This window comes from Chlorocebus sabaeus, chromosome 10 (genome assembly GCF_047675955.1).
Source record: "Chlorocebus sabaeus isolate Y175 chromosome 10, mChlSab1.0.hap1, whole genome shotgun sequence".
Taxonomy (NCBI): Eukaryota; Metazoa; Chordata; class Mammalia; order Primates; family Cercopithecidae; genus Chlorocebus; species Chlorocebus sabaeus.
This window is the reverse complement of record NC_132913.1, coordinates 84,379,613-84,396,655: the sequence shown is the minus strand read 5'-3', so window position 1 is coordinate 84,396,655 and position 17,043 is coordinate 84,379,613. Positions and strand designations below refer to the sequence as shown.

The 17,043-nt window shown below is 39.5% G+C and overlaps 1 protein-coding gene across 6 annotated transcripts in view; it reads left to right on the top strand.

The window, feature by feature from the left end:
- The window catches only part of ANKRD44 (ankyrin repeat domain 44), a 316,236-nt gene that overhangs the window by 126,388 nt on the left and 172,805 nt on the right, over positions 1-17,043 (top strand). For all 6 annotated transcript variants that reach the window (XM_007965735.3, XM_007965733.3, XM_007965737.3 and 3 more), the window contains exon 2: positions 2,870-2,953. In XM_007965735.3, coding sequence (XP_007963926.1) covers positions 2,870-2,953 — 84 coding nt within the window. The remainder of the gene's footprint in view (positions 1-2,869; positions 2,954-17,043) is intronic.

Here is a 17,043-nt window from a genome sequence, read left to right as displayed (position 1 = left end):
AGCCATAGCTTGGAATGCTTGCCTTTCTTCAGAAGTGTGAGGACTGAGTGAATGCAACAGAATGTACGTATTCCATACACTCACGATTGGGAGACTTTGCTCACCTCATTATGTTCCCGTAAAATGACTAAGTAGTGGTGCATTAACTACTGGGTTGGGTTTGTTCCCTGGAATCTTAACTGCTCAGCTGTTGATTGACCACTCCTGATTTAACACGAAAATCTTGTCAGACACCACCTCTACTTATCATTCTCTGGTTGTGGAGGTTTGTTGTTTGTTTTCTCGTAAGGTCCAAAAAGGCAGAAATGCACACATGAGCATTTGGCCATGAGCACAGCAGATGGAGAATTATGGAGCAGATAAACAAGATTCAATATTTTTTTGTTGAAACCCTGAATTTGTGTCTGGCTCTGTGTCTTGTGTGAAATGTGGTCCTTGCCACGGGGCAGATGTAACCAGAACAGAGACTTGGTTAGCAGGTAGTTAGGGGGAGTGTGGAAGGATCTGCTTGTCTTTAGGCAGAGCAAGTAGCTAAGAATGAACTAGCAGTAAAGTTGTACTCTTTTCAAGATGTCTTTCCTGCTACTTAATTGTTGGCAATTTTAGAAACTATCCATACACCTTGTCAAGAAACAGAATTGAGAGGGTGTTTTGGAGAAAGAAAAAGAGATATATGTGTTCATTTGCTGGGAATTTTTATGGCAGAGGAGAAACCCATGGACAAATTCCTGGCATATTGAAATATCCATTCTGCAATCTGACATTTTTACATAGTGTTTCCTCAAGGAATCTTACTCTGTCTTACTGATAGTACTTATATTGGTCCCCCAAACTAGCAATAAACAACAACATAACCTGTAAGAAAGCCAACAGGAAGATAAAAAGAGAAAAGAGGGTTTATGGGGAAAATGACAACTCACATTCCCAACAGCATATCACAGGGAGAGGTCAAGGTATGTGACGTTAGTGATTTCACCTAAGACCAGTGTTTGCCACCATTTCCTAAGAATTGATGGGTTCTTGTTAAAATCTAGATTTGCAGGTCCCCACCCTAGATGTATTAAATCCTTAGGAAAGGGATCTGGGAATATTGTTTTAATAGGCATCTCCAGTGATTCTTATGGTCAGACACGTTGGAGAAACTGCTGTCATCTAATTGACTACTAGGACTAATGTATTTCTAGAAATTTGAGTGAAGGTGTATGTGTGTGTGTGCGCACATGCGTGTGCGTGTGCATAATTACCAAGGATTTTAAGTTTAAAAGAAAATTATCAACTACTCCATCTTGTCATCGTGAAACATTTCTTAATGAACACATCTATGTAGGGTTGTCTGGTTACAGGAGATTTTCTCATGAACTACCTCATTTGATCCTAATAACAATCCCATGAGGAGGTTGGGCAGCAATGATCATGCTTACCCCCAAGTTGCAAGTAGAAATGGGCTTTGCATGTGGCTGGCAAGTGTGAGACTGGCTTTGAATAGGATTTTTTTTTGCCAAACGGGCAAGCCCAACATCAACTCCAAAGCCTGCCACTGTTCCTCTTTTACCCCACACTCTGGTCACTAACATATCAGGTTCTATGCACATCCACACCTTTGCACACCTGTGCTCCCTCTGTCTTCCTTCCCTGTCAGCAACTCATACTTATTCATTAAGGTGCCTTCCTTAAGCTTTTTTGGATACATACTTGTCTTCTTCACCCAGCCTCCTACCCAAGCGGAGCTAGCTGTTCTTTCGGCTGTGTTTACATCACACTATATAGATCCTTCTACTGCATGTTCGGGTCTTGTTTAATGTAGATGAGTTCAATAATAAGAGCTTGGCAACACCCCCCCTCTTCTTCCCTGACCTGCCATCATGCCATTTACTTTTAATAAGCAGTAGCTGTAATCATGTTTAAGATAGTACTTGTTGGCTAAAGCTATGGGAGGCATTTGGGAATGATTTAAAGGGTTTTCCAAATATCGACACAAAAGCGTTCTGGTGGCCAGAAACGTAGCCATTAGCATCCTCTAGGAATGGGATTATTTGAGAATAACAAGGAACATTGTCTAAAAGAAGCAGAGGAATCATAGGGAACTGTTTTAGTTTGCTCGGGCTCCCATAACAAAATACTATGGACTGGGTGGCTCAAACAACAGAAATTTTTGTTCTCCCAGTTCTGGAGGCTGGAAGTCCAAGATCAGGGTTAGTTTCTGGTGAGGCCTGTCTTCCTGGCTTACAAACGGCCACCTTCTCACTGTGTCTTCACATGGCCTTTCCTCCTGTGTGAGAGAGAAGAAAGAGAGAGAGGGAGAGGCGAGAGGGAGAGAGAGAGAGAGAGAGAGAATGAGAACATGAGCTCTGGTGTCTCTTCCTCTTCTTATAAGGACACCAGTCCTATCGGATCAGGGCCACACCCTTATTACCTCATTTAATCTGAATTATCTCCTTAAATGCCCTGTCTCCAAATACAGTCGTGTTGGGGATTAGGGCTTGCAACATATGAATTTTGGTGGAGATACGATTCAATTCATAACGTGGATTGTATACACAAAACCACAGATTTGTGTTTCCTTGTCAGGGATTTAAGGGCCTATCAAACTTTCAATGATGGGTGATGTTCATGGTACATTCACTTTAGTTCATAGTTCAGGTTAGAGACTATCTGGCCTGGCTTTCAGATGGTATAATAATTATTTCTTTATGTAAATATCTCTCCCACTGGACTTCTCGTAAGGGTTCATCTGAGTCTTATTCATCTTTGTCTGCCAACTGATAATGGTTGAATAAACTTTTAAGGAACAGATCTTCTCACCATCTGCATCTGTATGTGATCAGATGTATTAATTTCAGTTCTGATTCCCATTCTCTTGTGTTTGCAGCCACCATTGGTCCAGGCAATCTTCAGCGGTGATCCAGAGGAGATCCGGATGCTCATCCATAAAACTGAAGATGTGAATACTCTGGTAAGAGATGCTGTGGTTTTGCCACTCAGGCCCTATTATCCTGGAGCAGGAAAGGGCTCTTAACCTTTTATAAGGGCTCTTGGTATCTGGTGAAAGCTCCACACTGTTTCTCAGGACACTGTTCTTAAACTCTATATATGAAATAAAATATCTGGGGTTACAATGGAAATCAGTTATTGAAATACGTTATCTAAATATTAAAAATCTAATTCGTGATATGGTAATATATGTGCTTTAAAAAAAGAACACATTTAGACTGGGCGCAGTGGTTCATGCCTATAATCCCAGAATTTTGGGAGGCTGAGGTTGGCAGATGACTTGAGCCCAGGAGTTTGAGACCAGCCTGGGAACATGGTGAAACCCTGTCTCTACACACAAAAAAAAAAAAAAAAAAAGAAGAAGAAGAAGAAGAAAGAAAAATTAGCCAGGCATAGTGATGTACACCTGTAATCCCAGCTACATAGGAGGCACACGTGGGAGGATTGCCTGAGCCCAGGAGTTTGAGGCTGCAGTGAACTTTGATCATGCCACTGCGCTGTAGCCTGGGTGACAGAGTAAGACCTTGTCTCAAAAAAAAAAAAACAAAAAACAAAAAAAAAAAACTGGTTAAATAACCAGATACAGCAGAAGATCTAAGAATGAGCATAATTTAAAAATAGTGATGAGCATAATCAGTATTTTGAGTTGTCTGCGACAACTCTAATGCAATATGAACATACCTGTGATTTCTGCTGGTGACAGCATTACAGCTACTGATGTTGCTACTGTGCTTTATGGCCTACATTCATAGTGGAAGGAAGTGCTAAATTCCAATTAGAAGTCAGTGATAATAGAGATGCAATTTTTTTTCCCAAGGTGATGAACCCCTAGAAACCATGCCCTGCAACAGTGGTTGGCAACCTATGGTACATCATACATTTTTTTCTGCAGGCCTCCTGCTGAGAATGGTTTTTATTTTTTAAGTGTTGAGAAAAAAATCAAGAGAAGAATAATATTTTGTGACACATGAAAATGACATGAAATTCAAATTTGATGTTCATAAATACAGTTTTGTTGGAACACAGCCATACTCATTCATTTATGTATTATCTCTGGCTACTTTTGCACTGCAACAGCAGAATTGGGTAGTTGTAAAACAGACTATATGTGGCTCACAAAGCCAAAGATATTTACTATCTGGCTTTTTAGGGAAAGTTTACTGACCCTTGCCCTTAAAAGGTTCATGACTCTGAGTCTGGGATCAGTGGGTGAACTAGGCATCCTGTGTGCCCTCTGAACTCACAGGAGGTAGATATGTGCACTATACACATATTTTGTGTGAAATGGATCAAACTATTTCATCAAGTTCTTAAAAAGGTACCTGACTCCCAAAAGATTAAGAACCACTGTATCTGAAAGGTCCTGACACAAACAAACCAACCTTCAATAAAGAAAGGTAAAAAGAGTTAGTCAATGATTTATCCTTTTAGTAGTTTCCTAGACTTGAGTTGAACAAGCAGTTATGTACAGTACTTGCTACTAATTCTCTTAATGTAATTCAATTGTGAAATACTGAAATCCACCAGGGAGAGGAGTTCTCTTTAAAGTCTCTAGTGTTAAGTAGAAATAGAAGTAGTCAACTACATCTTCAGTGTAAGAGGAGATTTGCCACGGGGAGGTGGATTATGTCTAAGGTATCTCTGTCTGGTTGGCTGAATGCTTTATTCAGAAGGCAAGTCATTTGGTGTAGCCATTGTTCTATGGCAGTGCAGGTTGGTGTGGCTTTTGCAAAAGCTTTTGGCAGCGTCGTCCCAGCTGGCACTGAGCACAACAGGACTATGGTTTGTGACATTTTTGCAAGGTAAGCACAGATGAGGCCAGGGACAAACTACTCGAGAAGGCAGTTGGGCATTTGTCCAGGGCCTGCGGGTTGTGACCTGTACTTCTGAGACGAGGCCAGGCAAGCAAGCTCCCTTTCCAGTGTTCTGACATCACCGGAATCCACCCAGCCTGTTTTGTGGTTGTGGCCCAAGCCCAGAAGCCCAAGGCATGGTTACTGCCTTTTCCTAATGATCATGAGCAGATGGAACTTTTGTTCTGTCATATATACATGAAAAGATTGTGCTGGCTCCTGAATGGCCTTTATTTCTTTTTGGGAAAGTGACAAACAGTTGCTGGCTGGTGAAGGTTAGGGGAGCTTAACTTCAGCTATAATTTATCACTGAATTAGATAGGTTAACTACTGTCACACATAGACCCCTAAATGTATGATGGATGTATGATGTATGAAGTTTAGTTCTCTTTATGAACATATTAGAGGGGTGGTCCTTTTCCAAACAGGATCCCAGGTAGCAACACGTGATCTTTAAGATCACCAAAGGGGTTGTGTGCAGTCCTGCCACCCCAAACGGAAAAAGAGCATGGAGGAAAAGCATGGAAGTATTTTTTTCTTTTTTTTTAGACAGAGTCTCACTCAGCCACCTAGGCTGGAGTGCAATGGTGTGATCTCGGCTCACTGCAACCACCATCTCCCAGGTTCAAGTGGTTCTCCTGTCTCAGCCTCCCAAGTAGTTGGGATTACAAGCACCCACCATCATGCCCGGCTAATTTTTGTATTTTAGTAGAGACAGGGTTTCACCATGTTGGCCAGGCTGGTCTTGAACTCCTCACCTCAGGTGATCTGCCTGCCTCGGCCTCCCAAAGTGTTGGTATTACAGGTGTGAGCCACTGTGCCTGGCCAGCATGGAAGGATTTTTACGGGTCAGCTTGGAATTGGCATACATCACTTCTGCTTATATTCCATGGGCCAGAATTTAGCCACGGCCATACCTAGCTACAAGGGAGGGTGAAGAATTAGTGTATCTGTGTGCCCCCAAAGAGTCAGAGAGCCTGGATTTTACTGAGTAGTTAGCAATCTTGGCCACACCAGTTTTTGGTCTTAGAGAATTCTAGGGAATTCTAGTGACGCCACTTACTTGTCTGGGAGATGTCTTATTCATCCACAGTTATTTGCCGAGTTGAGACTGTGTGCTCAGTGCTAGGGACACAGCAGTGAGAAGATACCCTTTCCATGATAGAGCTTACAACATAGCAGAGTAGTCAACAAATGAGAAATCACACTGTGACGCATTTTTCAAAGAAAAAATCTGGGATGCTACGTAGGGAGAAGGTTAATCATGAGGACCTGATAAAGTGATGTGCAACTCGAGGCTTGAGAGATACATAGGAATTTGCTTTGCCTTTTTGGGCTGTTGGGTGTGTGGCAGCAGAGAAGCAGGGGATGCAGGGAGGGAGAGAAATGAACACAAGAGTGGTTGAATGAATGAATGAATGGATGGATGGATGAAGAACACAAAGAAGGCCTGAGTTCCTTAGGTTGATGTTATCACTTTTCGGGGTCCACGGGCCCTTTTGTTCCGCTCATCCCTCTTTAGACTCTCCCTTTAGCTCCCCCTTTCCCCTCCTTCAGATGAGTACAGAGATCATTTGACCCCACACTCTTATCCAGCATGTCCTCTTGTCGTGTTTTTCTTTTGTCAGTGCCTTTGCGGATGAGTCATAGTGACTGTTTTTGCTGGGGGTGGATTAGGTAGTTTAGGAGAATTGGTTGTTAAGAAAGGGCAAAGACAGATGGAGGACACATAAGGATTGGAGAGCTAAGCCTGGAGGTGCATTTCAAAAGTGAAAAGGGGCTGATAACCATGCATTTAAATGTCAAGGAAGGAAAATAAATAGTGCAGGAGCCACCTGTTACTTGGAAGACCATATTTGTCTTCTTATCCCTTGCTTTTCTTTCTTTCCTCCATTTATTCACTTAATTATTCTTTTCTGTCCCAGGTTCTGAGTTTTTCACCTTCCCCTGCCCTCATCTCTCCATGTTTTTTGATGGATCACATGTTCTCTGGTGTAAATCACCCATTCATTAGCTGATCCTGATATAGAAAGCCATCTCATTCAGCTTGGCCTCTGTGTTTTCAGAATTTATTTTCCCAAATAGTATTTATAAACCCTGTGCCCCAACTAACCACATGACTTGATTCATTGGGATTTATTCTGTTCTCTCACACTTTTCTCACTTCTCCACTCTTCCAATTCTATTTGTCTTTCCATACCTACTACTTCCTTCATTAAGTTGTCCCACTTCTCACTTCCTTTCTGCTGTTTTCTCTACCACCTTCTCAACCCAGCCAAAGAAACCTACTTCTACCCTCAACTCCCACAGCTCTTTGTCCTGCGATAATCACTGTTGACTACTGCTTGAAACTGTAGCTGACCCTTGAACAACACAGCTTTGAACTTGGCAGGTCACTTATATGCAGATTTTTCTTCCAATCAAAGGCAGATTGAAAAGACAATCTGAAACCTATATACAGGGAGGGCTGACTTTTCATATATTTGGGATCTGCAGGCCAAACCCAGTGACTTGAATATGTGCAGATTGTAGGGTATGCGGGGGTCCTAGAAACAATCTCCTACATATACTGAAGGAAGACTGTATATGCTTGATGACATGGTCACTATCTTCTTCACTCTCATTTGCTCAATCGCCTAGTCCAGTCCTTGCAGCACATTTGACTGAATGACTCAACCCTACTTTATTGCTTATGCTGAACCAGTTTGTGGTAGCTTATAGTTCATTTCTCCCAATGAGGATAAATTGTTGAATAGAGGAAGCATCTAGTTTAGTTCCTTTCCCTCATTTGTAAGACTGGAAATTCTCCTTGTAAGACTGAAAATCTGTAGATTGATTTGAGGAGCCACGGAAGGGTCAGGAGGGGCACACTGAGTCTTTTTATGGTTTCTATGGTTAGTGGCATACCAGGGCCTGGAAATATGGGATAATCATTGTACACTCTGAGAAATATCTTTAAATCGACCCAGATTTGGCAGAGAGCTAGAAAGGTTTTAGAAGCCTCCGCCTGACTAATCAAACTGAGCTCAAGATGGAGAATACCATCTGATTTCAAAATTTGGAAGGCAGAGATTTTATAAACCAAAATTTGAATTCAGTAAAGGCATTTTGAGGATTATGTTATGACAATGTGATGTCAAGAAGACACTTTTACTGTGTCCTACTGGGACAGGGACAGAGGCAAAGTGGCGCCTGTCAGTGTGAATGATGATGATGGGGAGGGAACCATGCTATGTGAAGAGTAGTTGAAGAAACTGGTGATGTTTCACACTTGGAGAGAACAAGAGAATGGCCCCAAATAGTTTAAGTTAACACTGTCAAATTAAAATGGAACTAGACTAGACTTGTCATTATGTCATGTGGTTGTAAGCTATAGAAAATAAGATGTTATCTCAAAAGATAAGAATTAACTTAATAGACAGAGCTGTCTAGAGAAGCAGTGAGTTGAATTGGCAAGTAGTAAGCTCCCTGAAAGACCGCTAGACTGGAGGTTTGAAAGGTGACTCACGTGGTAGCACATATGGCCTCATTCTCCTATCTTGTGACCCTGACCAACACTGCTAATGGTTCATGGCACTTTTTTTCCTTTGAGTCTTAGAGACCAAAATTTCTTCTCAGGATAGTACTATGAAATTGAAGTACATGTAAATCGAAACTTCCTCTCCACACCTGGACGAGGTAATGTTTAAAGTCTCTTACAACTGTGAAAGACTATAGTCCCAAGAGTTGTGAGTCTTACATGATAGCAAATCCATGATGTTTATTTCTTTTTTATAAAGTATCATTAATAGAAACACACACATTATCATACCAAATAGAATTAACGACGCCTCAATATCATTTAATATCCAGTGCATGCTCCATTTTATTTTGTTTTCAGTAGTTTCAAAAATGTCTTTTTTTCAGTTGAGTTGTCCCCAAGTTGATCATTTTAATCCATCTATTTTATACAAAAAATTTTTTTGTAAAGCTGTTAAGGTTTATTATTTGCTCTAATAGGATTTGACCCAAGTAGATTGGTGTATTTTGCTTACTCTCTCCGGTTCTAAAATGGGATGCTTTGTGAATACAATGGAATAAATCTTGAGGTGCAAGCTAAGCTTATGTTGGCAAGGAATATGTAGTAAACAAAAGAGAGAAACCTATTAGAGCTGCCATTCTCGACTACAGGAATTAATTCAGATGGATTAATTCTTGGATCTCAAGAGTCAAGTGAGAAAGAAAGAAAGACACTATATGATGAGGGGACTTTTAAAAGAAATAAGCCACATTAACAGTAGTAAGCTTGTAATGGGTATGCATGTGTATGTGTATGTTGAAGTGTTGCACTATTTCTTTTAAAATAGAGTTTATTTTTAAAATCCACCCAGAAGGACTCAATATGGCTCCATTCAAGGAACTTGGGATGATCAATTTAATATCTTCTCTAAGTTTTTCTCTGCTTGATTATATTATGTCTAATACTCTTAACCATTAGAAATACAAACTAGCCCAGCTTTTAAAACTTCTAGATTTTTATGTATTTTTCTCACCTGCATATATCCTACTTGATTTTTTTCTTTTTAATAAATAATTTGATATGAAGATGAAGGACTGAGATGTCTTGCCAGCTTAGAGACTTGGGCACCTTTTAAAGAGACCTGAATCAGAAACCACTGGGAGTAAGGAGGCGGCAGGGAGTTGGGGTGGCACACTCAGGTCCCATAAATGATAGAAGTGCACGGTGACCATGAGTGATGAATGACTCAGCTCTCATCAGGCACCCTGCAGGAATGCAGGCGCAGTGTGGCCCAGGCTTTTTAGACTTTTAAGAGAAGATACAGGAAATCTCTAAATTGTTAAATGTCGGTTCCAAAGGATGACCTAACAACGAGCAGGCCAAAGAAAACACATCTGTGGGCTAAATCCAGCCTGCAGGTCACCGTTTTGCTAACTGTGGATGAGATCAGCAAATATTCAGTGATGAAGGTTTCTCTGGCCACCTGCATCTGGAAAGCAAATGCCATGGTCGCGAAGCCAAGGGCCCCAGTGTTGTGGGAAGAGCAGTGGCCTGCTCTTTAAATGTTGACACTGTTTCTGGCTCACTGATTAGGGGCCGGGGTGGGGGAGTTGGAGGGAAGCTGATGGTTTTTTCACAGATCTGAGAATGGTGCTTTTTGTCTTGAGGGTAGGTGCCCATCTCTCAGCACATGCCTGGCAATATTGGCACACTCCCCATCCACTCTCATCCACCCCTTCTTGTTGGACCCCTGCCCAGGATGTGGGGCTGTAGTTTGGAAGCCTTGACCTATATCCTGTAGAGAATGATTTATGAACTCCAGGCAGCACTGAGCAGGCTGCAGAGATGTGGCTTCACGGCCATTTAAAATGTGCAAAGGCAGGTCTGGTTTGCATCATTACTAATTATCCTATGGAGGACGCTCAGCAGCTTGAGGCTTGAGCTCTCCAGCACTGGCCATGGAGGCCAGAGACTCAGCCTCCAAAAAAGAAACAAATCTTATAATGGTATACGATTTGTACCCTCACACACTAGAGATGGATGTTTTGGAGCTATGGAGAAACATTTCAAGTGTATGGCATTAGTGTTATTTTGCAATTACTGGACATTTTTATAGTACAAAGAAAAAAAATCTAAGAATTAAAAATATACTTTGTAAGTAGCTTGAGCTTGAGCATGTGAACATAAAGGATATGGCCCTTTCTTCACATTAGATATTCATTTGGGGGGAGGATGTAATTGTGAATAAATAAGGCATATTAGGTAGAAAGAAGACAATACTTAAGATAGTAATTGTTTGAAATTAATGTATAAATTCAGGGCAATTTGGTGGTAGGAGTTGAGTGGGGAAACTTGACAAAGTAATTCTAAACTTTATCTAGAAGAATAAACATGTGAGACTAGCTAGGAAACTCTTGAAAAAGAAAGTTGATGAGGGGAGGGTTTTATAAAATATATTAAAACAAATTACAAAATGATAGCATCAAAACAGTATGTTAATAGCATAGGAATAGACAAAGTAGTAGAACAGACTAGAAAGTCCTGGATTAGAAGCAACTATATATGGACACTTGTCTGGTATAGGACAAAGGAAGCTTTTTTTTTTTTTTTTTTTTTTTTTTTTTTTTTTTTTTTTTTTAAAGAGTCAGGGTCTCCCTCTGTCACTCAGATTGGAGTGCAATGGTGTGGTTATAGCTCACTGCAGCCTCAAACTCCTGGGCTCAAGTGATCCTCGTGCCTCAGCCTCCCAAAGTTCTGGGATTACAGGCATGAACCACTGCACTCAGCCAAAGAAAGCATTTTAAATCACTGGGGCTAGAATGGATTATTTAATAAATGGTATTGAGACAACTGCCAGATAGATGTAAATATGTAAATCTGAATCCTTACCTAATTTCTTATACTAAGGTAAATTCAAGATTTAGAAAATAAAAAGGGAAAAATATTTCTGCAATCTTGGTATAGGGAAGGACTTTCTAAGCATAATAGAAAAGATAAAAATAATGGAAAAGATGGTTACCTTTGTCAATAAACATCTAATACATTTTTTGGCTATTTGCATTTTTTCTTTGGTGAGTGGCCTCTGCATGTCCTTTGCCCATTTCTTTATTTGGGTATTAGCTTTTTCTCAACCTCACATGGCATCTAAGGATTCAAATAAAACAATGATATAGTGTCATTCTTTTATTTTAATTAAAAAAACTTTTTTTAGAGATAGGATTTCACTCTGTTTCCCAGGCTGGAGTGCAGTGGCATGACCACAGCTCACTGCAGCCTTGAACTCCTGAGCTCAAGCAGTCCTTCTGCCGCAGCCTCCCAAGTAGCTGGGACTACAGGCGTGTGCCACCATGCCCTGCTAATTTTTTTAACTTTTTGTAGAGACAAGGTCTCTACAAAAGCCTGTGTTTCCCAGGCTTGTCTCAAACTTCTGGCCTCAAGTTATCCTCCTGCTTTGGCCTCTCAAAGAAAGTGCTGGAATTATACGCATGAGCCACTGTGCTCAGTGTGGTGTCCTTCTTGACCCATCCGGTTGGCAAAGATGAAAATCAGATCTCAATCACTCTGATGCCTTTTTGGAGAGAGTAATTTGCCCTTTGAAGGGCAGTTTGGCAGTATGCATCAACATTCTAACTGTGGGGGATTCACCCCAAAAGAAATAATTGGTTAACTATATATACAAAAAGATGTTTGTTGCTATCTGGTTTATAATAACAAGAAATTGCAAACAACCAATAAGTTATTTCTTAAACGTATTGTAGAACATCCACGTGTGGTTATATCATGTTATCTTTAAAAAGGGTGCTTTGTATTTGTCTGCATATGTATTTATTACATATATTTATTGAAAGGTAAGATCTTTGAGATATATTTTTGAGTGAAACAGTTGTTAAACAGCACATATCATGTGTATTTGTAGGTATAGAAGAAGAGATCTAGAAGAATATTCTCCAAAACATTAATTATAGTTGAATCTGGGTGGTGGGATTTTTGTCTTTTTCTTTATTTCTTTATGTATTATTAAAACTTATTAAACTTATTAAAAAACTTATTAAAGTTTTTTACACTGACCTTGTATTATATTTAGAAATGGTAAAAAATTTATATAAACATACACACACACAAACACACACACACTCACAAGAAAGCAAACAAACTAGCTTCCCAAATTGCTTTATTTACTATAAAGATTTGACTTTTAAAATGTGCTCATTGTATTTGTCAGTTTGAATAAGTGTAGAGTACATTTCAGTGGTATGGTACTTATTACTCATGGTGACAAGCATAATGGCGCTCCCATCTTTTACATATTGCAAGGGCTCTTCTCATGGGATTAGCTGGACCCTGAGGAAGTGGTGTTGGTGGGACCTGTTGCCATCTTAGTAGAATTCTTTTCTTCTACCATCATCACATTTTATATAATAAATTATGGGAAATGGATTATTAGTTTTGCTCAAGCTAAAAATCAATTAAAACTTTTCAGATACCTTTTACTTTCTAATTCCTTTTACAATGAAAAAATGTAATCGGAAAAATTTTAAGAAGCTTTTTGGAAAAGTAATAACTCTTATGTTTTAAAAGCGAATGGGCAGAGGTAACCACATACCCAGATTATTCTTAAAAGACATGTTTAAATGAAAAGGATATAAAGTATATTTTAGATCAACTAATTGTGCCAGCCCTGATTTTTACCAAGGACCTATTGCTTTAGGTTTCAAATGTTAAATAACTATATGATTATGACAGCCAGAGGGCCTTCCAACTGTAAGTTTATAGACATATTATTATTATTATTATACCCTTGAAACACTGACTTTAAAAGACCTGAAATGTGTATATGTTATTCATTTAGGGTAAGAAGCCTAGGGGGTTGGAGAGGTAGGTAAGATTTTTTACCAGGAGGTTGCATAGCTGGTTATAACCAGGTCACCTGCCAACTGTCTTCTCAAAAGGCTACTTCTGGCAGTTTAGGATAGTATAAATGCGTTTCTCACTTTGTATTTTCTAAAGTCTTTCTGCATATAACACAGGCTGTCTTTTCCTAATCTCTCAGTTCCCCTTTCTAAACCTCTTTCTGGTTTTCCCTACTCCTACATGCTTATGTCCAGAGTTTCTGATATAATTCCTTTACAGCCAAGCTGCTATGTCCCCACATGATATATTTCATTTATTGGTAGATAATCCATATCAGTCACACCAAAATACAACTGTAAGTGTAGAGAAAAGAGCACTGGGCTTGGCTTGAAGATAGAAGTCTTGGGTTCTATAGGTCCTTGAGGAAGCCAGTTAGCCTCCTCTGGCCTCAGTTCTATAATGTGGGCATCATAATAAACTTTATAAGGTGTGGTTAGGGAGATGAGATGATGTATGTATATCAGTTAGGGTTAGATTTGGCTTCATTCCACAGAGAAACAGCAAAAACAGCAAAACAGTAGTTTTCAGTAGACATGTAGTTTACTAAAATTTAGAAGTTTTGAATAAGATAGAAGTTTATTTATTTCCCATGTGCAAGTTCAGAGATAGGCTGTCCAGGACTAGCATGACACTCCATGGTGTCACAGCCCAATCTTTGTTTCTTTTTGTGCTGCCATCCTTGGTGGATGGCTTCTATCTCCTTGCTCAAAATGGCCACTTGAGCTCCAGCCATCACATCCAAATTCCAATTAGTGGGAAGGAGGAAGGCAGAAGAAGGGTATGCCCTCCCTTTTTAAGGACACTTCCACTAAGGACACAATTGCCTATATATTGTCCGGAACTGCATCAGGTGGTGATGTACGTTTAGGAACCTAAAAATCAGGGTTCCTATTATGAAAGCAAGAGAGATGTTGAGGCAAAACAGCAATCTCTACCATGGTATGTCATAGCCTTTTGTGACCTAGGAAATGCTCTGAGTACAAAAATATATATTATTTATGTAATACTGTCATGAATAACCTCAGATCCATTCATTCACCAAATATTTTTAAAATACTTCTTATAGATGTAGCACTAGAGAAGACACCCTGAATACTTCGTTGTATACTTTCTTGGCCAATTTATGTTAACTCCAAAAAGCACTGAGGGAATCACATTGCTGCGACTTTTTTCTGCTTTGCTGAGCACCTGGGAACAGAACATGTTACCATATCCCTTTCTTTGGGGGAGGGAAGGAGAAGGGCGACACTGTAGTACATACTAAATGGTGGCTCTTCAGCTCAGTGGTACCGACACTGTGTGTTTTTCCCTCCAGTGTCTGTCTTTTGTCATGAGTGCTTCATGTTGATTTATACCTTGCATCCTCACTTGCTTTTCATATATGCCTTTTCTCCTATTGAAAACACACATGCACGATTGACTCTTCATCTTCTGACCTTGTCTCTTTCAAACAGGGGACGCTCTGTTTGAGCAGGCGTGCATTTTATTTGGGAAGCAAAGATGGATAGATAGGCAAACAAGCATGCATAACCTAATGGTTGGGCAGTATTGCCCATTACCGGCTTTTCTCAGGAGGTCCCAATATGTAAGAACACTTAAATAAACAGGACCTCCAGTTACAGGCTCAAGATACTCCATTTGGAAAAGATCCAGAGATGTTTGACATCCTGCCTCCTCATCTTTCAGTAATAGGCAGTGGGTTTAAAAAAATCTTTTTTTATTATGAAAATTTTCAGACTTTCAAAAAACAACAAGAAGCCCACCACTAAGAATAAATGTTAACACTCTGCCATATTTACTTTAAAAGAACCATCATAAAATTTTATAGATTTAAAGGTTTGTCCATATAGGCTCATTTTCATTCGTGTTTTTGCATGAATGCCTCCTTATCTGGGACACCTTAGCAACCCTTAATCAACCTTAACTTCTCCTTCCTAGCACTTTTCACCACCTGACATATGCAGTGAATTTATTTGTTTGTCTTCTGTCTTCCTCCACTAACTGTTCAGCTCCATGAGCCCATCATGGCTTTGCTCACAGTTGAGTCACCTGCACCTACAGTGGTGCCAGCACTGGCTAGGAACGCATGAACAGAGCTGAAGCCTCTTTTAATCTCCCTGACCCATCACCTCCCTCCCTACCTCTCTCCCGCGGGGGAACCACTGTCCTGAAGTTTTATCCTTGTCTTTATATACTCTAATTTTATGAGTACCTTTATGTGCATGTGTATACATAAATGCTAGAACAATAGACAGTGTTGTGTATCTTTAAAAACGTTACATATGTGAATAGTTCGTATGGTCTGTAACTTGCTTTTCCTCACTCAACATTATATGTTCCAGATTCATCTGTGTGGATACATGAGCATTTACTTCACATATTTCATATTCCTACAATATTCCTTCTAGGATTTTATCACAGCAGATCCATTCTTAGTTACAGCTTTTTAACCATGGCTCTATCAACCTCCTTTTGTCCTAGGCTCTCTGATTCTGACCTGTGTTAACAATTGTACAAATAATAAAGATGGGTTAGAAAAAATGATTAAGATAGTAAATTTTATGTTATGTGTATTTTACCACCATTAAAAAATTAAAAATCTTATTAAATCATATACTTTAGAAAAATGGGGTAGCAAGAGAACTGTGTAAGAATTTTCATAAGGACTGTACTGTTTATAAAAATAACACCATTGTAAGTTGTTTGTTTATTTATTTTTGAGACTAACTCTCACTCTGTCACCCAGGCTAGAGTGCAGTAGCACAATCTCAGCTTACTATAACCTCTGCCTCCTGAGTTCAAGTGATTCTCCTGCCTCAGCCTCCCGAGTAGCTGAGATTACAGGCATGTGCTACCATGCCTGGCTAATTTTTGTATTGTTAGTAGAGATGGGGTTTCGCCATGTTGGCCAGGCTAGTCTTGAACTCCTGACCTCAGGTGAGCCGCCCACCTCAGCTTCCCAAAGTGTTTGGATTACAGGTGTGAACCACCACGCCCGGGCTGTAAGTTGTATTTTTAGAGAGTGAATTTTACTCGGCACCATTGAATCCATTTAATTATAAAAATCTTTTTTCAAGGACTTTTGACTTTGTTCTCGGTACCTTAAAAATATATTTCCCTCAGAAATGATATATTTCAATATATAGGTCTCCCATATTAGAAAACCTTGATGGTTTTTCTCTCAAGTAGGGAAACTAGAGAACAAATGTGTCAAGGTGCCCCAAAGTAATATTCAGAACTTGGCTTTTGACAAGATTCTAAATGTCAGGGAAGTCTGTTTTTGCTATAACATGACAACTGGACTTCAAATATAGGTACAGAATTACTGCAGTGCCTGGTTTTCTTTAGGACACATTTAAATATCCTCTTTGTGAGCTTCCTATTAAAAGAAGACTTGCTAGAGGACAAAGTTTTATTTAGAAAGGGTTTTGAATATTTTGTGATATAATTATAGGTGTCACTGAAAAAGTTAAGGAAGATTTTTACCACCTGTAATTTTGAATAATGACTCAGTAGTCCAGGGCTCAGTGTGAAACTTTTCTAGAAAGATCGCATGATTGATCCTGTTTTGCATTTTGCTTACAGAAATTGTTGGGGCTGTACTATGAATATCTTGTTTCTAAAGATACAGTCAGACTTCAGCCATTTAACAATTTCAAAACAGGTCTTTTTAATGCAAACTAATACATTTGCTTAGCATATTTCCTCAAACTTTATTAAAGTTGAGTATGGAAAAACAATTTTAAAACATGTATGGCAGACAGCTAAATTATCTATTTAACCATGGCT